General features: G+C 45.0%; 1 protein-coding gene across 1 annotated transcript in view; it reads right to left on the bottom strand.

The window, feature by feature from the left end:
- Nucleotides 1–26,092, bottom strand: part of LOC306790059 (formin) — a gene marked incomplete at its 5' end in the record, with an annotated part of 44,268 nt that overhangs the window by 6,741 nt on the left and 11,435 nt on the right. The window contains 11 exons of the mRNA XM_079286158.1: nucleotides 3,940–4,032; nucleotides 8,950–9,070; nucleotides 9,167–9,226; nucleotides 9,371–9,517; nucleotides 9,649–9,778; nucleotides 10,834–10,922; nucleotides 11,198–11,259; nucleotides 15,462–15,549; nucleotides 19,925–20,066; nucleotides 22,217–22,983; nucleotides 24,594–24,655. Coding sequence (XP_079142284.1) covers nucleotides 3,940–4,032; nucleotides 8,950–9,070; nucleotides 9,167–9,226; nucleotides 9,371–9,517; nucleotides 9,649–9,778; nucleotides 10,834–10,922; nucleotides 11,198–11,259; nucleotides 15,462–15,549; nucleotides 19,925–20,066; nucleotides 22,217–22,983; nucleotides 24,594–24,655 — 1,761 coding nt within the window. The remainder of the gene's footprint in view (nucleotides 1–3,939; nucleotides 4,033–8,949; nucleotides 9,071–9,166; nucleotides 9,227–9,370; nucleotides 9,518–9,648; nucleotides 9,779–10,833; nucleotides 10,923–11,197; nucleotides 11,260–15,461; nucleotides 15,550–19,924; nucleotides 20,067–22,216; nucleotides 22,984–24,593; nucleotides 24,656–26,092) is intronic.

Here is a 26,092-nt window from a genome sequence, read left to right as displayed (position 1 = left end):
TCCACAGGGGGGCGCTGTGTTCATCAGCCGTCCTTAAGGTCGTCAATCGAGTACGAAAAGAGGAAGAAAAAGGGCTCTGGGTCGAGATGTCAGTGACGCAGCGAGCATGTTACCCAAGTGACAGTTGAGCACACTGTAAAGTTCGACATGCTTCTGTGTGTTGACGCACGAGAGCGTGATCCTCGCGGCGGGGAGCGGCGGCCCGTTTGCGGAGTGTGTGTCGACAAACGTGTGCGTGTTGTAAGCTGAACCGACGCAGGGTTGAGCAGAGAGGCTTGGGAACTGGAGGCTCCTGTGGACTCCTGCCATGTAAAAGTGTCTAAATGCAAGGCAGATGTGTGCGGCGGGCCAGGCCGAGGTGCAAGAATTTATCTAGGGCCAGAGAGTGCCTGTGATCTCAGATTTATTGCATTTTCCAGATTCATCCTTTTTACAATGATGGGGGACCTTTCCTACTTGAAGATTTAAGAGGGGGAAGTCTCCAAAAAATTGTTCAAAGGCAGGTTTGGGGGTCTTTTGGGAGAAGGTAAGCTTCAGCCTCCGACCAACAACCCCTTTTACTTTTACTCTTTTTTTTTTGTTGAACATGTATGTGGGCAAGGGGGCCGAGGTAAACCTAATGAATGAAGGTTGTGGCTATGTCTGGGATAGAAGGGGGGGGGGGGAGTAGAGGGGCCGTGACCAATGGCGTTAGTCTCAGTGGGGGTCAGGCTGGCGCCTGAGGTACCCCTCTGGTGCGATTGTGTCGAGGTGGCACTGGAGCCGAGAGGCTGAGGGAGAGAGAGCGAGAGAGGCAGAGAGAGAGAGAGAGAGAGAGAGAGAGACACAGAGAGAGAGAGACATAGAGAGACGGAGAGAGGCCCGGAGAGAGAGGATGTGTGAAGTTTCTCTTCCCTGCGCAAACATGAAACCAGTAGTCGCTAACTAGAAAGTTATGAGATGTGCATGCTGAGAGGGACAATAAATTAGGCCTTTAAAACTCTGACACACTTTTCCAAACCGCTGCTATACCTAGCAGCTCGATAACAAAGAGATGGGAAGCGGGCTACGAGGGATGCTGAGCACGGTGAGGACTTCCACAAAGCATCCCTCTCCGTTTCCCTACATTTGAACACAGATGCATCTCAAGAGACTTCCTCAAAAACAGCTTCTGCAAATTCACCACCACCTACGTAATTCACGCTCATGTGAACAAGTGGTGTTTTGGTTATTGGGGTCTGACTCACCGGCAACAAAGAAAGCACAAGGAAATGATGATACACGCATTTCCACAGGAGAGCCAGCGAAATGAGACTGACACCAGCGGAGATTAAAAGCAGGAATTTGTTGTCAATTAGTCACGGCTTGTATTCAACACGAAAAATATGCCCGTAAGAGTATCCCCAGAGGTTTCAAAGAGCTCCTATTAAAAAGGGAAACGAAAAGGTGGGTGATTAGACGTTTAACCCACTGCGGGCTGTTTTCTCTAACTTTACTTGAGAGAATAGCGCCAAAGATTGAGAGAGAAATGAATTGCAGGGGTTAGAGAGCACTCTGATCAAAACTAGTGACGGAACAGGCACAGGATCGGCCTTCCAAGAGAACGGATCACTGAATTTCAGAGGCTTCCCCCTGTTAGATCTGGGAGCGATCACGCAGGCGCGTTTAAGAGGCAGAGCGTTTGGGTTCATCTGCAGGCCCCGCTGAGAGCTTCTCCACAGGCCCGGGCTATGGGTCAGTGCTACTCGGAAACACACGTCTTTATCTGTTGATTCACTGGTACACTTTGATCCTCTTGTTGAGGGAAGGCGTTATACGCAACGGTTAATGTCAATATCTAAAATCATGTGTCCAACACATGCATCTGTGGTCAGCCTCCTGAGCGTTAACCTGGGTGAGAAATTCACTCGTTCACTGGTGAGTCAGAGTTTAAGAGCCTCGGCCGCTCTTTGATGTGAGGGAGCTGTTGCTTTGTTTTGCCTTTTGAAGCCATGGAATCATCACAAACGATGATTACGCACCGCTCCTCCCGAAGCACGGGCAACGGCTGGAGGAATTCTGTTTATGAAAGAGAGGTTTACAAGGATCCCACTGGAAAGTTTATGTTCAAGATGTGCCTTTGCAAATCAATGCCGCTCTGTAAGCCAGTGGCAACCGCAGCGGTTCGGAGAGCTTTCAGAGATTCTGCGATACCGGGCCAAAGCTCTCAGGGAGGCTTTCGCTTTTCGGAGGAAGTAAAAGGTGGATAAGATAACTCGGACAATGTCGTGGCACATCACAGGAATAGTGGGCTCGGTATGCAGCAAACATCTTTTCAGGAGTTTTACTGCAAACACCGGACTCCCCACAAATTTTCACTCTGCACCGCAAACATCTGGCTACAATCTCCCCCACGAGATACCTCATTTGACTCTTTTATGACAGAGTGAGTCTGTTGTTTCACCACTCTGCCCTCGCTGCAAGTAACGCAGGCAATTAGTCCTTTAATGCAGTCTGGCCCTTGTGTGATAGAGACACTGTCCTCTGTCGCCAAGACCGGCGTTTTGGGCTTGATGCTGATTAACATAAAGCACACATTGCATCTAAACTAAGTCCTTGCACTTAAAGGGTTGTTCTACCCAAATTAAAGAAAGCACATCTGTCACTTGCCTCTATACTGACATCTGGCCATGCAGATAGTTTTGGGCCTCCAAGTTTTCAGGTATCCGCCACTCGGATTTCTTCCTTCGTGCCATTACAATGGAGGTGAACAGAATTTGGTTTGATTATCGCATTCACTATTTTCAAGGCATCCCATAGCTGCCTGATGGTTTAAGTTGCTGATGGTTTAAGTTGTACATGCATATCAGCCATAATATAAACTATCTGTATATTAATACAATACAGCTACATCTCACCCAGAGACAAGTAACCAGCCACTCTAAACAGTCCATAGACTTTTTAGAAACTATTCCTTGGGTAGAAAAAGAGTTCTAATAAAAGATGTTCACTGTGAAGTCTGTGGATCTTATAGAGTAGCAGGGACACAGTTTGTGCAAACCAACTCTTTAGACTTTAAGAAGAAACGGTGCGCTCCGGTTTCCTTCTGGCCTCTAATGAAGACTGTGATCTCCACTTATCTGCCGATTTCTGAGAGCATCTGTCCGCAGGCTGCTGTGCAAGCTGCGGTATACACAGTGCACTTTGTATGAGAATGGCCACTTCATCAAGGTAAAATCAATGATGTTGGCACAAGACATAGGAGCCATCTGTGGCAAACTCAAAGGCCTCGTGGACGTGGCCTTAATGGCATTCGCTCGATTTGATAGAAGGCACAGTGTTGTGGCAGCTACTGCAACTACAACAGAGGCTGGGAAGACCAGTGTGTAGGTCAGAAAGGGGACAGCTGATGATGTGTCGGGGGAGGCTCTGCTCCTGTCCCGGTGGTCCGCAGACCTGATCCACTGAGGCCGGCCAGTCTTTACAAGGCCGCAGGACAGAGGTGTCCTGCCAGCTTTATGGCAGCCGAGAGTCCATGAGAACCATGTTGGAGGCCATGTGATCCCTTCTACAGGCCTGGAGACTCCTGTCCTCGTGCTTTCTTACAGCGCACAGAGATGCCCGCTCACAACACGAACACACACACACACACGAACACACACACACACACACACTTGCAATAAGACGGAGATTCTGCACCACCCAGCTGACTGTCTGACATGGCAAGAAACATAATTATACCGTCCCCCTTTCTTAAAGGTCTCATGCTGCGTGTCTGGGTGAAAACAGGTATTTTCTAGCCCTGTAAGCTCCGTTTCATGTAAATCTCCTGTCCAAATGAATGTTTCATCTTTTAAAGACACTGACAAAGTATAAGAGCAGAATTGCTATGTATTTATAACTTGCAAACCATATGTGGAACAATGTTTCCGCCATGTTTCTGAGTCTACAGTGTTGCCCCAGATAAGAGTCTTGACTCACCAGCGGCGATGAATCCTTCCATCTTCTCCTTGAAGGGCTGGAGGTGTTCCTCTGACGGGTTAGCACACACCTTCTGAGTGGTCTTCTCACAAGCTGGTAGCGAGAGAACAGAGAAGACAAAGGAGGGAAATGAGGAGTGATATAAACGTCTCATCGTAAAGGTAATGAATAAAAACAAGACAACACATTGTAAGCAGCGAGTCATTCGGGGATACAAACCAATTAAATAATAAGAAAACAAATGAATGAAACCTATGAAATTAGGTTCATTAAAACGTGATGAAGGGAAAGACCAGATCACTTGAAAGTGATCAGCTGTCTTCATTAAAAAAAATTTAAATGTCTAATTTTATCCCAAAAATCCAAATGTTTTGCATTTCATATTCTATATTGTTCTTATCTTCTCTTTCTGTAACTGTCCCCTTTCTAAAGTGCATCGAGTTACTTTGTGATTCACACTTAAAATAAACATTTACTAACGTGACACGAACAGGCAACAGTCATGACGGGGAGACGAAACTGGGATTTACACAAAGGAACATTTCACATAAGAGTAAACGGTGAGAGCATTTAATTACATTGATGCCATTGGTGGAGAGCAGACCGCGGTTTACCAATCAGTAATATTTGTCTGTTGTTCTACATGTTGCCGTTCCTGATAACTTAATCTTGTATTCTGAAAAGATGTCGTCAAAGACGCATTTCTACTCTGTATTCTGCCCGGCTCAGACCCGTCTGTCCATGCCAGTGCGGCAGATGTGTTTGCTGTTTGTTGATGGGCTTTGTGCCAAATGACCCAACTCACACGCGCTCAGAGGAAACAGCCGTGACTGAGCACGTTCCAGCCGAACCGTCTCCATTTCCTCTCGACCGTAAGCCGGGGGCACACACACACACACACACACACACGCCCTGTAAGTCATTAATGGCTGCAATAAATACCGTAACTTGCTTATGACTGCATAGCGTAATAGTTCCGCAACACAACAAGAGCATTAACAGGTCTGGCCGCTGTCTCACTGCGTCGCTGCTTTTAGATCCGAGCGTGCACGGCTCTCATACGTGTTTGCATGTGGAGCTGCTGCACCTGCAGCTCGGTGAACTCAAGTCCATTACATCTTTTATTTATTGGCTCTCTCAATAAATCAGACAGGAAACGCACCGTCTGCACATTCAAACTGAGGAGTAACTACGTGCAGCCTCACAGGCTGGATTCCAGGGCATTTCATGGATAGCGAGAGCCACCAGTGATCAAAAATTTAAAAAACTGAAATCAGCAACCATACAAACATGACCAAGATATGCTGTTTGGACAAACCACGTTTCCTTACCAGAACCCCCCCCCCCCCAACTCAAAAGGACCCATTAAAACAGTGTTCAAAACAGCAAGTCTACAATTTAGAGGCGGCTCTCGTCCAAATGTGGTCCAGACAGCAAAGGCTGCAAGAAGGAAGCCCACAAACACACAGCAGCTGTAAAGAATAAAAACATAAAAGCTCCAGTTTGAGACATTGTCTTGCAGTGACGATGCATATTTTAGAGGAGTGAATTGAAAAGGAGTAAACGTCTGACGCCATGCATCAGGTCACACAGAAGATCTCGGAACACAAAAGGGATTTTGCCTGGAAAATGATGATTTATCGGTCACAAATAAAGGCAAAGTGTGTGTGTGTTTATGGAGCGGTGAATATTAATGTGGCTCTTTTGCAGAAACCGTCCCACAAACTTTGATGGGACAACAAGAAAAATCTGATTCAGTGAAAGTTGTGGGAATATGTTTTTATGCCTCACACTATACCTTATCACACACAAAGACACACTCAAAGTATTTTGAAATGAAAAAAGTAATTTTACAAAATGTTTGTTTTAAATGTTTGTCGTCAACTTATTGTACGTTATTTCTGCTTCATAAATACAAAAAAAAAAGAACATCTATCTTGAATGAACACATGACTATTATTTAAGATATGCAGCGCACAGGTAAATGTTTAGACTTATAATTTAAATGCAAATATAGATATATCTCTGTAGTAACATGAATAGTCACAATGTAATTATTGACATTATTTCTCCAGAGGAGTCATCGCCCAATCCATCATATCCCAACGGGAGAAAGTCGACCAGCTCCAGTTCTGTGTATTTTGAAGTAACACTACAACAGCTGTGGGTAAATGGGGTCAGCGGTTGGAGTTAACGGGAAGAAAAACAAACAAACCAGCCAGACGTCTGCTCCAGGATTTATCATGTGTGGTTCGCAAAAGATGGGTGACTTTGATGTCAATATGTGCTTATGATTTCACCGCAGAAAGCAAGAGCCCCCTCTCCAGCTACCAGGAAATCACAGCACACTAAGACAATGCGCAACTGTGTGTGTGGATTAGAGAAGAAAGCTTGGGTGGGGAGCCTGCGGAGCGCCGCAAGATGAACCTGCTGTGCGACGAACGCTTCGGTCTCGGAAACGCCCCGCCCACTCTCGTCTCTGTAGCTCTGGATCCTTATTTAAAGTAGAAACACTGAGGGAGCGAACCACGAGGCAGAGAAACGCATGATAATACAAACTTTTTTTTTTTGCTGCTTTTTGTTTAAAAAGGATCAGTTGCCAGCTGAACTACAGTTCCAACTGTTATTTTCAATTTTACAAGTACGCAAAAATCTGATGGAAAATGATCTCCAATCCCAGCAGGCTGTCCCTCCTCTCTACTGTATCAGGCTATTATCCCTCGGTATAGATAAGGTAAGACACGCTCTCCACTCATAAATCAACCCGCATCCATCACACTAAACCCTTCTACTAAATTTTAGCTGGAGAATACTGTTCGGACAAGCAGAAACATGAGGCAGGACTCTGAATATGAGGTGGAGCATTAAAATCCAGAGAGAATGCTATGATGAGTCAGCGCAACATTTATCTAGAATCGTCATACTGTGAAGAGTCTCGTTGGGTAAAAGGACTTCTGCATCATGGACAGATTTCATTCGTATTAAATGTGCAGGCTGTTTTCAACCAATCACTGACAAATGAACAAACATTTAGCTTAACTTTTGTGTCGTTGGCTCAGATGAGCGGCGACTGTACCTCAGCGCGCCGACGTCACACATCCCGTTCCGAGCGGAGCCGACGTCATAAAACAGTCCTCAGGCTAAAGGCCCTGCCTGAACGTGACATTAAAAGGCCATTTAAAATCAGGACACTGTCTGATTCTCCACAGTGATGAATGCTTAACCCGGGTCAGGCCTTCTGTGAAACACTAAACTCCCCTGAGCAGCAAATGAGCTCTGACGGTTTCTTTTTATTTGATCCCATTTCATTCGGTAGCGTCCCTGCCTCTCTGTCCAGTCCAATTACACGGCAGTTAAAGGGATCTTTATGTAAAGATAAACGTAATCTTTAGTTTGGCTGCCGGGTTCCGAAGCTTTACTTGCACTACTCTACATGATTGGAGTCAGAAACAGAAGATATAGGTCTTTATAGGAGCCGAGAGTCCTACAGTAGGCTGGCCTCCCATTCATCCCTCTCCCCCTGAGAGGAGCACAGAGAGAGGTCATCACCCTCTCCCCAAACAGGAAGCCCCATCAAAAGAGGATCATGTTTCTGCACAAGCCAGTGAAGGAGAGGGCAGACAAGCAGACCAGGACCTGAGCATCACCGATGACTAAACGCTGCACGCGCACACACACGTGCAGCAAAGCGGCATTACGTCTGCAAACGCACTACTGTGCCAATTTAAACAGACAGTGTGCTGAGATTTAATATGAGACAGGCACACATTGACGCTGTCTGAGGAGGAGGCTAAGCTAGTAGAGACTGCTGGCACAGAGTCTCCTGACCTTTGACCCAAGCCTGGAGGGCGAGACACCGCCGACCACTGCAGTCGCCACCTCAGGATCAGGTGAGGGGCAGGCGGCCTCGCTCGGTCCTCAGTCAAACGGAGCCAGTGAACCAAAGTGTGATTCAGTGTTGGCCTCTCGGTGTCAGACACAGCTCGCTGTGTGGATGGAAGGGATCTGTGTTAGCGTTATAATCAAGACCACTTGCTTTCTTTCGGCTGGTTTATAATAGCCAGGCATAAATATTTATTCCTGGCGGCTGGAGAGGATAAAAATGGTGCAAGTCAGAGGTGGAGCTCACCAAACATCCAGAATCCGACGCTCGCCCTGCGATGCCAATACCCCCGAGGACTACTGTGCCAGACTGTGCTGCAGCAGAGATCAAATATACGAGGGCCCTTGTGTTGCATTTATTGTCTTCAGGTCTTCCATTTTTCCTAATAAATGAGTGACAGCTTGAGGTGGGTCTGGGCACTTTAGTAGACTCTTTGTATTTTTCCCCCGGGTCAGAGAGGAGAGGGCTTTAACAGCGATCTAAAAAACGTAGGGGAGAGCTGCGGAGCATATCTAATTGCTTTCATATGCCGTATTATTGGTTGATTTAAATAACCACAGACACCAGGGGCACTGGGGGGCATCGCCTTTAACCTCCGCATGGCCCTGGCCAAGACTGGCTGGCTGGGTTACTGAGTGGCTCGGCGCCCACGACACTTTAAGCACAGAACATCTAAATCGGGTTCACTTATTTATCCGCCGATTGTGACTCTTATGCTTCGTCAATGAGCTGGTATTTGCTTTTTGGATTTTGGACTCCTGCTTCTAAAAAGGGACAGCAAAAAATAAATGTAGAGGATTGTTTGGCGAGGTGCTCTGTCACCGGTCCTGAAACGGGAGAGGTCGTGGTGTTATGATGACACGGCTGTTAGGAGATACAACGTCTGGTAACAGGCCGCCTCAGGCCATCCAAGGTCCTGAATACACCACCAAACCTCTCCGCACAGGGCAGGGAGAGTACATAGGATTTACATACAAACGGCACAGGTGGTACTGTGTACAATTACACGGATTGATTTACAATGAATCAAATGTGACCACGGCACTAAAATGCAAAGCGGCGAGCGGTTTAAGCCTCGGCATCCACAGTGAAAATGAATGTACTTCATTCGACAGGACATGTCCTACCAGTCAGATCCTTCTTCAGCTTCCTGATGTCCTTAGTGAGGTCTTCAAACTTGACCTGAGCAGCCTGGAAGAACTCCTGAGGCTCCGGCATAGGGAACACACTCTTTTCTGTGCCGGCGTGCTGGAACAGTGGATCACATATGAAAGTGTGATGAGCGATGAGCGACAGACGTTTTAAGAGTGTACAACTGTGTGAATTTGATTGACGGTGCCTTACCTTGTCAAAATTACGCAGGTAGTATATAACCACAAAATCCACCAGGTTCATACAATTGTCCTGAGGATTAAATGACAATCATACTTTACATATATTATCCACACATTGATACGTCATTGCGATTTGATCATATGAGTCTATTTAGCTCAGATTTATTGGGGAATTATGGCAGATTTTTGGGGTAAATTGTAAGAAATGTTTAACCCTGCTTTTGACATCCTTTAGTTTGGGGAGGATCTCCAGTCCGAAGCCATCAGCCTGACCTCTTGTCCTGTTCCCACCATTCATATAGTTCCCAAAGGCCAGAACAAGGCCCATTACCTCCCGCAGGCTATCGCACTCCAACAGCTCCTGACAGAGACACACGCACACACACACACACACACACACACACACACACGCACACACACACACACACGCAGCCTTTGGGTTAGCTTTATGACATTTTTCTGAAGCACTCTTTACTGACGAGATGTTCTTACTTTGCTGACATGCGAGATGATCTCCACCTTACGACGGACGGAGGAGATGGTATCGAGGAATACCGACTGGAAAATGATGCAGTGGGCTCGGTTCGCGAAGTCGGGAATCTGGGAGAGCTCATAGAGAAACCTGGAAAAGGAGGCAGGAGGAGGTAGCGGAAGAGAATGGGGTGTGATGTGTTATGACAGAATTAAACAAAGTGTCTAAGAAGAAGAACTATTTTGGTTCCTTGGCGGGCTTTGCTTCCCCATGCAGGCCGTCTGAGTCAATGTTGCTGTTGAGAGGCGGCTGATAGTCATGAGCGGTGCTGCTCGGCTGGGTTTGAAAGGTCCGCGGGGTCGGGCGGAGGGAGAGCAACGAGCGGCTCACAGAGACTGATCAAAGGGAGCTCCGGCCTGATGTGGGACGACTTATGTAAACAGTGCCGTGTCAGAGGGGAGGGGAGCGGTAACATCCTGAGTGATTAGGCCCTGCTGACCGAGGTAGACACTGAGTAGGGATGACTCGGGCAGCCGTAGTGACAGCTCTGGTCAAACATGGAAATAGGAAGCAAAGGCTGAGCGGCACCGCTGGGTCCAGGCCTCGTTAACTGGCCCGGACTACTTAACCCTGACAGAAACTACTGAAGCAATGTTCATTAATGCATAGGTTTTCACACACACACACACACACACACACACACACATGCTTGGAGACACTTTATAAAAAAATAAAGACTTAATAAAGAGGGAGTAGACAAAGTATGCTCCAATGTGTAGAAATTACCTATCAGTACAAAATAAACCTGACAAATAAAAAAATTTAAAAAAATGTTTTAATAAAAATAAAACAAAATATTAAAACTGTGGTTCAAATCCAATCCTCAGCCCTGTCCTCTCCCCTTTCTTATCTAATTTCGGTCTGTCAAAAAAAAAAAAAAAAAAAAAAAGTGTAATAATAATTAATACTGGAATCATTTCAAGTTTATTTTAAATGTATTGATGAGCCCTAAGAAATCTCAGAAACCCATGTACATTAATTAAATGTAGCTAAATTACTGGGTGAAATAGAAGGCAAATAAATACTGATAGCACTAAACCCAATACCTGAACTCACATTCATGTATCTGATTAATACTGGCAAGTTTACAATTACTTATGAAAGTATAATTTTCTTTGTAAAGTATTTCATATTTGTGATCTTACTGCTCAGGTTTGTCCAGCAGTTTGACTTCCTCCTCTTTAGAATCCTCATAATGTTTCGTTATCCTGGCGATTTCGTCACTGGTGGCCCTCTGTGAAGAATCACAACACAAAGTCCAAAATCAATATGTATGAATATCAACGCAGCTAAATACTTTCACAAAGAGAAGGACATCCAGTAGAAATCCGAATAGGTGTTGCAATTGTTGCAGTGCAAGAACTTACACGATAATAAAAAACACTTGGACTGATAAGACGCATACCACGACGAAACCAATTTGTAGCAATAAAAATACGGGTTTCTCTATTGTCTTTAAAGCTGCCATTGCTTTTTATTACCTGCGACAGAGTGCTCCTTCATACTTACATTTTCATATAACGCCTCAATGGTCTCCAAGTCCACCACAGAGTTGTCCACAGTGAGAACAGCTGGAACAGGAAATATATTCATTCGAAGCAATCAGTGTAATAAATGCATAAGAACTTGGCCAAAGCATGCTGCCTTTTAAGTGCTGCCAGTGCTGGAAGAACAATCTCGTCTGTCCGACTAGGGACGTAAACTCACGATAGCCCGGTCATTTTGTTACACTTCGGTTAATAAAACATCATATTTGTGGCTATGACTATTTGTAAGATATACTAAGGATTTTATGAGAGTGAAAACAGAAAAAGAGCGCAACATCTGACTAAAACCAGCGTGCCAGTTGTGTCTACTCGCTCTCACTACTGCACAACACTTGCACCAACAACCACAACACATCATTCAATTACCATGGAGTTGAATTATACATGTGTATGGACCCCGAGTCTGAAATAAAGTCTATCTATATATCTATCTATCTATCTATCTATACACCTAATTTCGAATATTAGCTTGAGATTGTGAAAGCTGCTAGTGTGGCCAGGCTGGGTCTGGGACCGCGGACGCCGAGCTGGCTCAAAACAGAAAGCCTGAAAGTGTTTAACCTCTGTGCCCACAGTGAGAACCACCACAGCTGACTGTCATACTTTTTAGAGTCAGACAGGAGAAGGGGAGCCCTGTGAGAAACAGAGGATGCCGGAGGAGGCAAACAGGAAGAGGGATCACAATTTAGACACGATCGGACTGAGAAATGATCTGAGTTTCGTCAGCTGCTTCGCTTACAGCAGTGGGTCTCAAACGATGGGGGAAATGCAGAATTTTTGTATTTAAAAAAAAAAAATCTAAGTAATTAATAAATACATGGCGAAATGCCTGTACTTTCGTGTAAATGTTTACGTTACGCCGTTAACAGGTTACGCTTGCGCATGCGCGACGGCCATGATCCTTGGCGACTCACATGTGTGGCTTAGTGTTCCAAATGAAGAGACATTTGGCGGGAACAGAAAAGTAACCGCAAGCGATGCATCCGAGATGAACAGCAAGCAGCCAAGAAGAACATGTGATGACGCCTCTCTGGCTCTGGGTTTCACAGTGAACGCGGTAGGAGATGAGGACAGACCAGTCTGTGTTTTATGTCTGAAAACTAGCTGCGGATAGTATGAAACTTGTTTTGTTTTTCACAGGTTGCACTTTATTGTTGTCTTGAAAATATGTTTAGTGCAAAACAGATATAACTTTATTTGCATTGTTCTAACAAAGTAATTGCACATTATATTTATTTTTTGTCTGATGGAGCAATCTGGTTTACTTTATTCTATTCGTTGAAAAAGCACAGATGGAGGAGTCACAAAATGTTGTTTCAATAAAAATTCAACAGACCATTTTGTTACAATTTTGTTGGGGCGGTGGGGCATGAACATTTGTCTTCCTCCAAAGTGGGGTGAGACAGAAAAAGTTTGAGAACCACTGGCTTACAGGCTGCATGTTTGTCGAGCGTGACTCTAATAATGAAAGTGCACAGGGAAGTCTGAACACAAGAGGACAGCAAAAAAAAAAAAGGGAGAGTGACTCCTGCTCAGTGTCTGAGAGGTGTCACAGGTTTATGGCTCAGTGAGGGAGGAGGGGATGAGGACACAATGGGAGGGATGGCTCCAGTGCTGCTGGATCAGCTGGCAGTTGTCTGGTTGGTGTCAGCTGAGGGGGGTTGCACACCACATACTGCTCTCAAATCAGTCACTTCAATGTGACAATGCTTCACTGTCCCCACGACCAAGAACTGACGCAGTAACAGCTACACAGTAAATGTATTCAGTGCTATAGAGGCTCGGTGTCAAACCTCCTTACTTTCTTATTGGAGATCATATTGTTATCCAAATGTGTCCAAAACTAATGACTGGCAAGAAATACTTACCAAGTGTAACGTTTGAACAAAAGCCACTGTTACAGCATGGCTTTAAACAGCACAATATAGTGTAACAGTAGAGAAAAGCCACAAACTGGCTTCGGTAATGCCATGGCGAAAAACTAGCTCCAGTTTGCTAACTTAGCTAGCATTACACTAACTTCTCAATGCAAACATTAGAACACTCTCAACTCACTTTTGCTGAATAACCGCTACTGTGGCCACAAATGACACTTATTCAATGACAGTAAATGGTCAATGCACAATGTCAGTTACAATGCAAAACAAAGCTAAAGTTCGTTAACATTTCATTAGCTTCTCAACATGTAAACATGAAAGCAAAACTGGGTAACTTTCTGGCTAACAGCCACTGTGACAAATAGGCAATGATGGTAAAAGGTCAAATGTATTTTAACAGTAACGTCAGTTGCGCAGCAGCAAAACTTTGGGAAAATTAGCCGACATAATGTACACGTCCTTGCAGACCAAGTAAGACCATATACAGTAAAAACCTGAGAGTATTGAAAGGAGAGGATGTCATTTACTGCTAAACATTTAATTTGTAAGAGGAAATGCATGTTTTTAGTATTGCCTTGTTTTAATAATTCTCTTGTTTATTAAATTATGATTAAAATCATGATTTCATTAAATCTGTAGGCTACTGACCAAATGCATTCATGTATGATGCTTTAAACACAAGCCATTTGAGTTTTGGATAAAAAAAAGTTTCAGGTAGTTAATCATGTTTTAGGCGTGTGAAGAAAGTGCAGTTTTGCCATCAGTGGTTTCCGGCAAACAAGGTAATTTTAGGTGCATTCTGGTTCCCAGCTGTTCCTGTTGCAAAGAAGTTGTCAATGTGGTCCCAATGTCTGGATCAGAGAGAACGCTGGAGGTCCGTTTCCTACATCTTATTAGAGTGGATTATTCAGTCCCTCAGCCATGCAGCCGTCAATCACACACCAAAGGGGGGTCTGCTCCAGTGTGCACAGGGAGCCGGATATCTCTCCACACCGACAGATCAAAGCCTGCCTGCCAACCGCCTCACACCCTCTCCTTCCACTTTTCACTCATCGGCTTTGGTGTGGAAGGGCATGTGTGGTGTGTGAACATGTGTATGTGTGCGTGTGGTGGTGTGTGGGGGAGAGCCTCCCCTTGCTCTTGAACCATGGTGGCCCTTGAGGTCCCCCAGTCAGGCGGGTGCAATTCACCCCCTCTCTCTCCCTCCACCAGAGTGCTACTTTCTCCCCCCTTTCCTCCCTGGTAGCTCTAATTACATTACATGTCCCATGTCCTTTTAATTTGGCAACAAAAGGGGAGGCAAGCAGGCGAGGCCAGGGACTCGAGCCCTTAGAAGTACTTATTAAGGTGCTGTCCTTCATTGTCAGATTCAAATTGTCCATTTCACATACAACTCCCCATTAAGGCACAAGGAAGCAGCCTCACGCTGGGTGTTTCACCAAACCACCTCCACAAGCGGACACTGGAACAGAGAGAAAAAGGGAAGAAGAAAAAAAGAATCGAACAACTAAATGGGCGTCCTGGTGCTATGTGCTGGTTGGCTTGTGTTCGAGGTGGTTTTATGTGGTAGCGCAGTGTCTGCTAACTGTGGAAGGTGGTTTTGTACATGCTTAGATCATTAGTGGGGTGTCAGTCCCATTAGGCTTGTGGAAACCGTCACTGGCTACAATAAACAGATCTGCTGGCCGCATGCTCAGACTAGCAGGCGGCAGGCTCTCTCCGCCACAGTCCCGGGACAGGACCAATTCCTGGCCCATCTACGCTGTCCCCAACACACATATCATGTGTTTACACACACACGCACACACACACACTCTCTCCTGCTTTTTCCGCAGAACAACCAAGCATGCAATCAATCTATGCAGCTCCTCAAATGAAGGAAATGGCGATTTCATTTTAACCAGTGCAGGAGGGATTTCAAGCAGCCCGACAGAAAGAAATAAAGGCTGCTTTTATCCGTGTTGCCGTCTCACATTTTGACAAATTGTGGCATTTTTCTCACCGATCATGGTAATTGAAAAAGAACAAAGAAACAAAAACCCTCCACGTTCCACTCGAAACGCAAATGAATCCAAGACAAAAAGTGTCTCTAGTTACAAATTAGCAGCTGTCAAGAGGTTGGAAATGATTCTCTGCTGCAGGGCTCGCTATCTCATCTCTTCAAAACAACCCCCATCTGCATTTCATCAGGAGTCATCCTCAATTTATAGTTACACGGAACTGTAAATTCACTTCATTGCTGTTGAATCTAAAAAGGAGCTCCGTTCTTGAGACATTGAAATGATATCACAGTGTGCGCAGGCGACTCGACATGTTCAACAGACCGTCATCAGAATTGTTTTTCTTCACCTTGCTGAATGTCCTTCAGCTCCAGATGCAGGCTCGACATGAGGATGGCGACCGCTTGTGAACGCTTCGAATCCAGCAGCTTGATAATCTGGAAAAAAAAAACAGAAAGCAAATGGATTCATATTATGAGAGCATTAGTGGGATTCAGGGTAAAACCCAGTCTGCATTTCAGTTAATACGGCTTAAGCTGATTGCCACATCTTAAATTAATTATTTTATTTTAGGTTAACAGGATAGTGACTATATTTAGAGGAGAACAACATACTTTGTGTACAGTAACACCACATTGTATGACGTTTGTTTCAAATGTCAAGTAATATTACCATCATGACTTTCAAATCTAATATGGTGTCTTATCTCTACTCCAAACTATCGCTCGGATTTCTTCACGCCACTGTTTATGACCAATGCTATTATTTAAAAAACACAAGGCATGAAACAAAGTGAGGAACAGATGGTGAACAAAACGTTCGGTTCAGCGATGAGAGGCCGGGTGGAAATCACTTAGTCACTTCCCCCGGCTGTGGAAGCAGATGATAGATGATGAGCGAGACAGAGAGCCCGAAGCACCAGTTACTCTAAGCAACCTGGGAATCATCTGGGTTGACCCAAACGACCAGACTAATCAACACACGTTGTCATAACCCATCATCGTGATGCAAGCGACGGGGAAACGCGGAGCACGCATACATGGCCGGGACACACTTTGTCAAGTTGCATCAATGAGGGAGCAAAGTCAAACAGTAAAGCGCCTCCTCCAGTTTACCGAAGAACATGTGTGAGATATAATCAAAAAATATCAAGTCACAGTGAAAGTACAAAGGCAAAAGTGGCACCATAAAAGGACAGTCTCTAGAAGAGCAAGCTTTTATAACAAACTATAAATTCACAGGATTTTTATTTGTGCCTACACATGGTCACAATTACTTATGACTGAATTAGCCGTAAAGCTCGAGCGAGTTTTGGCGAGGTAAAGCCCTGCTCTAAAAGTTAATGTGTCAGGCTTCTTCATTAGGTAGTATGGCGTTGTCGGCTACTGGGCTGTCCAGTGGGAGCTGGAGAGCAGAAGCCTTAGAAGTGGGTATTGCATTACAGGGCGTTAGTGGGTGCCATGCTGCTTCCAGCTCTATTACCTGGATCACTGGGGATCTCCCACTACCTCTAATTAACCACTTCGGACGGGCCACACTAAAAGCAGGCCAGGAACCCTTCCCGCTCACTGTGGCTGCAGAACTCGCCAATTAGCCTAAACAGTTACGTTAACGGGAAAAGACAACTGATGCTGGATGCTTGGTATGGGACACGGCAAACGGCTCGGAGGAAGCCGTGTGATGCTGAGACAGGTAGACGCCAATAGTTAACGGCTCCCTCCTGTGGACGAAAAGGGAACTCTGAGGCTCTCGTTTGAAACTGTTGTGGACACTTGAATAACACAGACGGGTCAAAAGGAAAGAGGAGGGAGTGGGGGAGAGAGAGCGAGAGAAAGCGAGCAGCCTAAGAAAATAAACCAAAAGATGGAGGGAGACACTGGGAGTGTCAGCAGCTTGAGCTGAAGCAGGTGGCTGGTGTTAGGCGAGGTGGGCAGGGTGATGCTGAGTCAGAGCCGAGCGGATAGTTTACACAACCACGGCTGAGCAGCCAGCCTGCTCCGCGCTGTGACCGTCTGTCTGATTATCTGTCTGGAATCACCACGGGCAGATGTTAGAACAACAACTGGATCAAGACTTCCCATCAATAACCACCTACGATACACTCAGCAACCCCAGTCTCACCCAGCGGTGTTAATCTTACACCCACTCTCCCACGTCACAGCTTCAAATATGTCTTTAATAAACGCACCGTGATTGCTCATAAGTCATCCCCATAAACCGGTTAAAGCTGCCGTTTGTTTAAGGAGATCCGCTCTGTATAAACTTGATATGGGTTTGACTGATGTGGGGAGAGGAAATTGCTGTTTTTGTGTTTACTGATGTGCATATTTGCTCGCATACGAACTCAGCAGCACATTGAGCTCGATTGATTTCCTCATCTTCATCCACCTCTCCCTCCCCTTCTAATCCCTCAATCAAGAATGCGCCGACATGCTCATCCTCTTCCCCCCCCCCTATAGGTGCCCTGTCTTCATCGACTCCTCTCGCCAGTGGAGCGGAGCCACATGCCTGCAATTATACACCTGGTCCGGTCTGCTCGGGTGGGAGAGCTCTCTTCCATGTCATCTCCGGCGCTTTGATATGCTAATCAGCAGAGAGAGAGAGAGAGAGAAGGGCTCCAGAGTAAACAAGAGCTTTGATTTTTTTTTTTTTTTCTATGGCACACATGATAAAGATTAACTTACTCATGTAGGCATCGGCCGCATCCCCCGAGTTTCAACTTCTGCCGTGTGGAGTTGTTGGAAAGCGGCGAAGTGGCTCATATGCATAATGTACACACACATTCCATTCCCGCCCACTCATCTCCTCTCGCCGCACACAGCCCCGGGCTGTGGTGTTAGCATGATCTGGCAACACTTTCTGGGCAAGTGCATAATGACTCGTGAGGACGTGCCGTCATCACACACACACACACACACACACACGTGTGTTTCAGCGCACGCACATCGAAACGCACACATGTCGGCGCATACACAAACACACGTAGAAACAAACAAACAAGGTAATTGAAACACACTTTCTCTCCCACAGATTCAGTGGCAACATTATCTCTGAATGCTGTGCTGAGGATGCAGGTAGTGTCTGCATGAGTGTCCACTGGTACCAGTAGTCCTGCAGGGGGACAGAGACAGTCTGGCAGCCCTGAACTCTAGCCTTGGCAGGTATCCCTCAAACTTATAAGACTCCCACTAAGAACACTCGATATTAACGAGAGCTAAAACCAATGGCTGACTGTCAATTGATTTATCTTTTCAAAGTATTTTATTGAAGGAAAATGGAAAAAAAAAGTGACTATTCTCTATTTGTCTTAGTATCTTATGATAGGGAATTGAATAACTTTGGTTTTTGGATCGTTGGTACGAAAAGCTATACGTTTCAAGATGTTACCAAGGGCCCTGACACTTGTGACGGGCATAAAATAGGGATACAATGCTGGGAACATTGCGGTCATTGTAAAAAGAAAAGAAAAGTCATCCAATTTGTCTCTTTAACTCAGTAGCACCTCGTCTCCAACACTGTTCTCATCCCAGTTCCTCTCTTTCCCACCCGTTAACCAGCTGAACTTCTTGGAAGCCGTTATCAGCTGATGATTCAGAGGATTTTTCTCTCAAATGAGTATAAATTTTCAAGGATAAAAACAAATTATTAAGTAAACAACTTTTATTGTGAAGACCTTTCCAGCGAGTTGGACTCACAAGCTGGCTGAAAACAACCAAGCCTTTCACTTATTCACTTCCCCTCTTTAAATCGTGGAGTTGGACTCTGAATGCTCTCGCTGGCTCTTAGCGCGGACCGTTATCTTAAATATCAGACTTCGGTCTCATCACAGTGCTGGGGACGAAATGTCTAAACATAGATATCAGCCACAGCCAGTGTACAATATCTAAAGCAGATTATATGGGTCCTTCTCTCAAATAATAATAACACCAAATCTTATGTTGGACATGGAGTTTTTTGGATTGATATGAATTCGTCCCAACAGCGTTTTCATTAGTGGGGGTCAAAAGGCTGATGTAAGCCCAGACAGGAGACAGTTAGCATGATTTCTGTCTGGATCTGAGTTGGATCAAATGTTGGACAGTTCGCCGCTTTACAGTGACCAGACTGAGTGGAGAGATCTAAGGATGGAGATCAAGGACAGAGGAATGAACACACACACACACACACACACACACACACAGTGGCCATCTGGAGCAGAGTGGAGCCTTAAGAAATTGATCAGAATAGGGGATGTGTATGGATTTAGAGGGGACAGTCTGGGGCATTGGCCGTTTTTTAACTCCTTGGACGCCACAGCGAGGACCACGAGTCAGCCAGGATGCTGACACGGCGCTGGCTGCAGCAGAGTTGCAGAGTTGCAGCATTTGACAAGTGTGTCTTTGGTCGGTTGGGGGACGGTAGATCAATCTGGCACAAAAGCACACCGTTGCTGACTTTTCTCGACTGGTTTAATCTATAAAAACAAACTAAACTTTGAGGCTTGCACAGATGGAAAAGATCTAAAGATCTGGCAACTGTAGGCAACAGTCTGGAGTCACAATCCATTTCTTCCTGGATCATCTTTTATTTCTCTCTTTAATTTAAGATTGAACATGACAGCACACAAAAAGTATTTCTTCAACAAAGCTTGATAAGAAAGCCCGCTAAGCTAACGCAGCCCTCCGGAGGCCGCAGCAAGAGACAGAGTGCGCAAAATATCCATCACGTGCACAAAACAAAAAACGACTCATTGTGTTTTCCACACAATCAACGTCAAGGAAAAACGAGGATGTAACCCAAACTGAGGAGGAGTGTGTGGAGCAACTGACTCACCTTCTTCGTTTTGGCTTTCTTCTCGAAGGTGTCGGACAGGGGCTTCTTCTTCTTCTGCAGCGTGGCCTTGGAGAAAAGGTCCTCAAACTCATTGGCGTTGACAATGTTTGGTTCCTCCAGAGAACCCCAGAGTGTGTTGTTGCTGCAAAACGAAGTGAAGTTTGAGTTTGTGATTTATGTCAATGCTGTTTCAATCTATGCAGAAACTCAGACTCACGACGACGGCGGCGGCTCACAGGGCGGCTGAGCTAAACTAATTGTGTGCTCTATTTGTGGAAGCGTATTTGATGTTTATTCAAGCTGCCCACTGCTTTTCATTTTCCATTTCGCTGTCTGACAAAAACTTGGCAGCAAGACAATCTCAACTTTAAAAAGCCCCGTTTATGAGGGAGGTGATAAAAACAACAAAAGTTGAAGACAAGCTTGTTTCTGCAATAAAGGATCATTTCCAGCAAACGGGCGAGAATACGGGAGGCCATGTTGTGTTTCAGAAGTTGCCGAGTAACATGGAAGAAACAAACAGAGGCAGAATAAGGACAAGTGTTTAAAGTCAAGAGGATGTTCAGGATTCAAGCACTCTGTTGCTGTTATCGTCACATCTGGCTGTGCTTTCCTTCCTTCAGTAGAAGAATAAAACGGACATCAAGAAACGGTAACAACTAAAAGGTATGACGACACCTATAATGAGCTGCACATCTTATCTTATTATCACACGTCGCAGGTCGTTGTTTATCGACGTTGCATCTCATCTGTGAGCTCATGAGACTGGCAGGTCAACCTCCCCAGAGAGAGAGAGAGAGAATCTGGACACAGCGCACTAACACAAGCGCTGGCAGGCTTATCGTGGCCTAGATATCAGAACAATCAACCGCATTGCCAGCGACTCAGTTAGGGTCGAGTAAGTCCAATTGTTTCTGCGTGCAGTTGGTGAGAGTTTTCATCTGGGGCAGCCAAGAGGTTTTCCTGTTGAAGACGTAATGATACCGTCCCGAAATCAGACCTTTAATTTTGCACTCCTGTCTGAGAGACTGTCCAATGCAGATTAACTGACCAGATTAGGATAATAATTGAGCTTGAATCCCCCCAAAAGCTATGTTCACTTTTAAAATTATTATTTTTTTTACTGCAGCTCCATGAGAAAGTTTGTCCCGTGTCCTGCTCACCGTACATTGTGTTTCGGCTCACATTCAGACACCTGGCATCATTTCAAACCTTACACTGTTCCCCCCTCATAACTCAGAACCTCACACCATTAACAGAGATCACACAGCTGATCCGGCTATAGTTAAACATCTGACCCATTTAACGCCCCTTAACTTGGCCCTTTACAGTTAAATTTACAGCCGACTTGAAAATGCTGCAGTGCAGTAAGTCCGTCCTCCAATGCTGGCCAGGACCAGAGAGAGAGCGAGAGCGAGAGCGAGAGAGCGAACCACAACCCAGTTTCTCCCACTAATCCAGCCATGGAAATACAAGGCCATAAAGCTGGGAGCCTGGCACTCAGGCAACGACCACAGCCACTGTAAATGGGCTGGATAATCCACTTACAAAGTACAGAGTACAGAGTATCTCAATAGGGCCAGCAGACGAGAGAGTGTGCACCAACCGTATCTTTAATATCTCTTTGAAGAGGTGCGTTCAGGGCCAAACTAAGACGCCGTTAGACAAGGGCCGATGATGCCTACAGCTTCATTAGCTCGGGGAGAACACTTTTTAAGCCTCACTTTGATGACATTCTGCAGTAATCCACCAAACAATCAGTGAGGAAAATCCCGTTATTCTATCAATCATTACAGTAATAAATAATAAATACAAACAGGAGCTGAGGTAATGCTGGGCCTGGACTTTCTGTCGCCTTCGGTTTGAATGAGTTCCGGGAAACTAAATGCAAGTGGGACAAACCATTCTGTGATTTTTGTGAACTACTAACGATTTAATCACTTAAAGGATAATTAGTACAATTTCAGTCTTGTTTTTGTAGTTCTGGCCCTCATTTTTAGATCTAATTAATTGTTGGTAAAAAAAAAAAGAAAAGAAGAATGTGTGCACACAATTATGGTAAGTACAGTAGGTCAAAGATGAACCAGGAAGTCAGTCTCTAAACTGAGAGAGACGTTTACAACGGACAGTTTGGAGAATAATTCCACCATTTTCCTTTGATTTCTTATTAACTCTGAGTATAACGTTGTTATTACAAACTGGCCAAAGTGCTGAAAATATGACCCAATCTGTAATCCAACACAGTTATCCTTTAAGAGCAGTATGAGGGAATTTAAACAATGGTCCACATACTTGTTGTCCTCTATCTGTATCCTGGTCCAGTACAGAGGCTTCATGGGACAGGCTGGCTCAACGGCAACTTTCCGTGGGGCCTTTTCCACCTTCTGGAAGAAACCGAAGCCCCCAGGGGGAGGAGGAGGGGGACCTGCTCCAGGTAGGCCAGGAGGGGGAGGGGGAGGTGGTGGGGGTGGCGGACCACCCCCAGGGAGTGGAGGTGGTGGAGGGGGTGGTGGTGGGCCTCCAGTGGTGCCTGGCAAAGGGGGAGGAGGAGGTGGTCCTACGAGGCCTGGTGGCAGAGGGGGAGGAGGTGGAGGTGGGGGTCCTACGAGGCCTGGTGGCAGAGGGGGAGGAGGTGGGGGTCCTACGAGGCCTGGTGGCAGAGGGGGAGGAGGTGGGGGTCCTACGAGGCCTGGTGGCAGAGGGGGAGGAGGTGGCGGGGGTGGTCCAGAAGCGCCTGGGGCCGTTTCAGCTCTTAGATTTAGTCCGATGGAGTCCAAGTTGAGTTTTCTGGGCACGTTCTGGTTGGGGCTTTGAGCAAGCCCGCCGCCGTCCCCCGCCGGGCTCTTGATGAAGGTCTCCCTGTCCGTCTGGATACTCACGGTGCGGAAGGTCTTGGGTATCAGGTCGTCTGTGGACACAGCAGCGTCGCGGAGCTCGCCCCGCTCCTGACCTGTATTATAGCCTTTGTCTCTTTGCATCTTAGCAATGACTCCTTGCAGGTCCGACATCGAGACAGCATGCTCACCTCGCAGTTGGAAGGTTTGCAGCTCAAAGTCGGACTGTTAGGAACAAGAGCAGAAAGCCAGAGACAAAACCAATGCAGAGTATCAGAATCTTCAGTCACTTTCCGTCAAATAATGTAGTAAGACCATATGTTTCCTCAAATGAACTTGGATGAGAGCGTTTGATTATTCATCCAAAGGCCTACATCAACGTGACTCTCGGTTGAAAAATTACTTTTTTCAGCTTTTGTTTTCAACTTAATTCGCATTAAGTCGGAGGAAAATATCCGGTCTGATCTCGTCCAGTTTTCATTTGACATGTCAAACAATGGAAAAAGATGCCCACCAAAGCGAAGTATTGATTTGATACAGAAAGGAAATTGTTTTGCAACAAATCTTGCACATGTTCCTTATTAACGTGCGTCAGCTTAGAAATAGCATTCGGCACGTTCCCACTCTCTCTCGCGGGCCGACTGCGGCGCATGTTTCTCAGTGGCAGCATCAGCCCTTTAAAAAAGGTCCACGTCAAATTAAAGGCTTTAAGCAGACAAGGCTGAGGAACCAACTCTGAGGTCAGACGTTTTCAAAGAAACCGCCCATAAAGCAATTCATCAGTGGTACAAATGATGTAATACGACCACAGCTATGTTCTTTTGGTTTTCCAAGGGTATCCAATAAGATTGACTCTTGATTAAGTTGACGGACGAAAGAAAAACACCTGTGAAACACTGTTCCTACCCTTCGCTTTTGATGAATGACAGATGCATTTGGATTTGGAATGAGCAGATGATAAGATCTCTGAATGTGTGTTTGGAAGACATTTGGAAGTAACAATTATACATCATTTTTGTCACTTTTAGATTTTTTTAATTGACAGTGCAGTTTTAAGTCAACATGTTTTATAAGATGTTGCCTCTATTTATATAATTTACTTCAATCATAAACTTTATTTTCACTTTTTGTAGAAAACTGCTAAATGTCCCATTAAAGGTCACATATAAGGGACAGTCAATGATTCAAAGGTTTTATATTTTCAATAGTTTACTCCCTTAAGGCTCTTTATTTGGTTTTATGGTAATCTTATTTTTCTCTGAGCAGAGTACTGGATTACATATATAATATTTTGAAGGGACACCATATTTAACAGTTTGAGTCTGATTTTATTAATTTCCAATTTGAACCTATTCATACAGTTGTTTTGGCAACAAAATTGCTTTAAAAATATATAATTTAATGGACATGTTGACAAACATCTTCAACACAATACCGGGCAACTTCAATATGTCTGAAATGTTAAAGCTTCTACTGCTGCAAGTCAACATTCAGCACCAGTCCAGCTGCTGCACTTGAGCATTTCATGCTTGCTTAGTGCCATCTTGTGTTCAGTAGACTCAACTGCCATGTCAGGCTAGATATTACAACGTATTAAGTGCCTTATAAATGCAACTAAAAGTGCTGTTCATGTATGTCTCCCACACATGAATTATCATTACAAATGCTACATGTTAGTTAGTTTGTTTCTGTTTAACATTTGTAAGGACTTCCTTACTTAACTTTCTTTAACTAGTCTGCCCTCACAGAGACGCCCGGGCTTGTTTTCTCCAGTGTGTAATATGTTTTCAGTCAGTGTGTTAATAAAATGTCTGCTAAATAACTTGATAACTTACATGCTTCCTCTCCAGCTCTTCCTTGCACTCTCTCTTCAGCTGCAAGAGCGCAGCCTGGTGCTCTGAACGGATGCAGAACAAGGACACAAACTCATTCTGCTGGCAGTTTAAATTGATTAAATATACACTGGAGTGTAAGTCACAGCTTATTGTTGTTTTCTTAACTTTTCATAGATTGAGAAAACAGGGTTTGAAATTGATGTTTTCTTGAGCTACTGGCTAAAAGATTGTTACAGTAAACCATTGTCAAGCTGATCTGCAAGACAAGAGATGTACAACAACATGTACTGCTGGTTATTGGTAAGATTCTACAGAAGGGTGGGTCACATTCAATCTGAAGTGCCATATCTGCAGCCCAACCAACCAGTTTTAAATGACGCTGCTGGCACAAATGAAAGCCCAAACAAAACATTTTTGCCAGGGTGAAAAGATCAGACACACACACACACACACACACAACGTAATTCTCCGAATGTTTTCGTACTGCGAAGTTGGTGATGAAGTGCAATATCACACCTTATCCCATCTCGTGTGACTTGGTATCATGAACTACCAAGTTGCATGGTGTACACCACAATGTCTCGTCTTCATTAACATGAGTGTGGGGCGCATTGTTACACTTCTAAGTCTTTATATCGATTTATAGTTAAGAATAAAATTCACCAGCATAGACTAACTAGTAACAATGATTATAATCCGGCTGATTAAAATCAAGTAAATATACTGACTCCACTTCATAGTCAATTAGTTGCGCAATTAAACAGCACTGTAATCTAAGGCCCTACGTGTGTGGTGAATACCAGACAAGTGTCTTACAGAAATGCCTATGATGTGAATGTGTTGGTGTGGTCTATACGGCTCACACTGGACTTTTGCTCTGCTTCTGAACTTCCACACACTATTCTCTAATACAAGAGCAAAGCTCGATCGTAGAGCACCAATCAACAAAATAATCCCGGGTTGCTCGTCTTAAGCTATCCTCTGGGATGAAGCTGCACAGAACACCCAACAGCTGTTTTCACTGCTGCAGCTCCGCACTACCCTCTTCGAGTTCGACACGATTTCACTGTTCCCGGGAACATGAAAGAAAAGCTTTTTACTTTGTAATGTAATCAACCCCTCGACAGCCGTGCGCCTGTGTGTCATTACACCTTTAGAGTACAAGAGGGGCCAAACATGGCATGCTGCCCAGAGTATACTCGATTAAATGCTTTTTTTTTTACCTCCAACACCCACACATGCGATGCCGTGGTGCAACGAAACAACCACCACACAAACAGCAGGCTTAAGGAGTAGACACAGCCTCACTGTATTTAAAGGATGCGTTACACCCTGCTGCTGATACTTAGCTAGCTCTACACGACTTGTATGACTTGTTGAGTAAAGTGGGAGTGCTCAAAGGTGTGACTATTGTTTCAGTGTTATTAAGAGATCCATTCAAAAATACTATGCTATACATACTCTATCCGCAATGGCCCTTATCCACGAAGCCAATCATC

The sequence above is a fragment of the Melanostigma gelatinosum genome (assembly GCF_949748355.1).
Source record: "Melanostigma gelatinosum genome assembly, chromosome: 16".
NCBI classification, from domain to species: domain Eukaryota; kingdom Metazoa; phylum Chordata; class Actinopteri; order Perciformes; family Zoarcidae; genus Melanostigma; species Melanostigma gelatinosum.
This window is presented reverse-complemented; position numbering and strand designations above follow the sequence as displayed.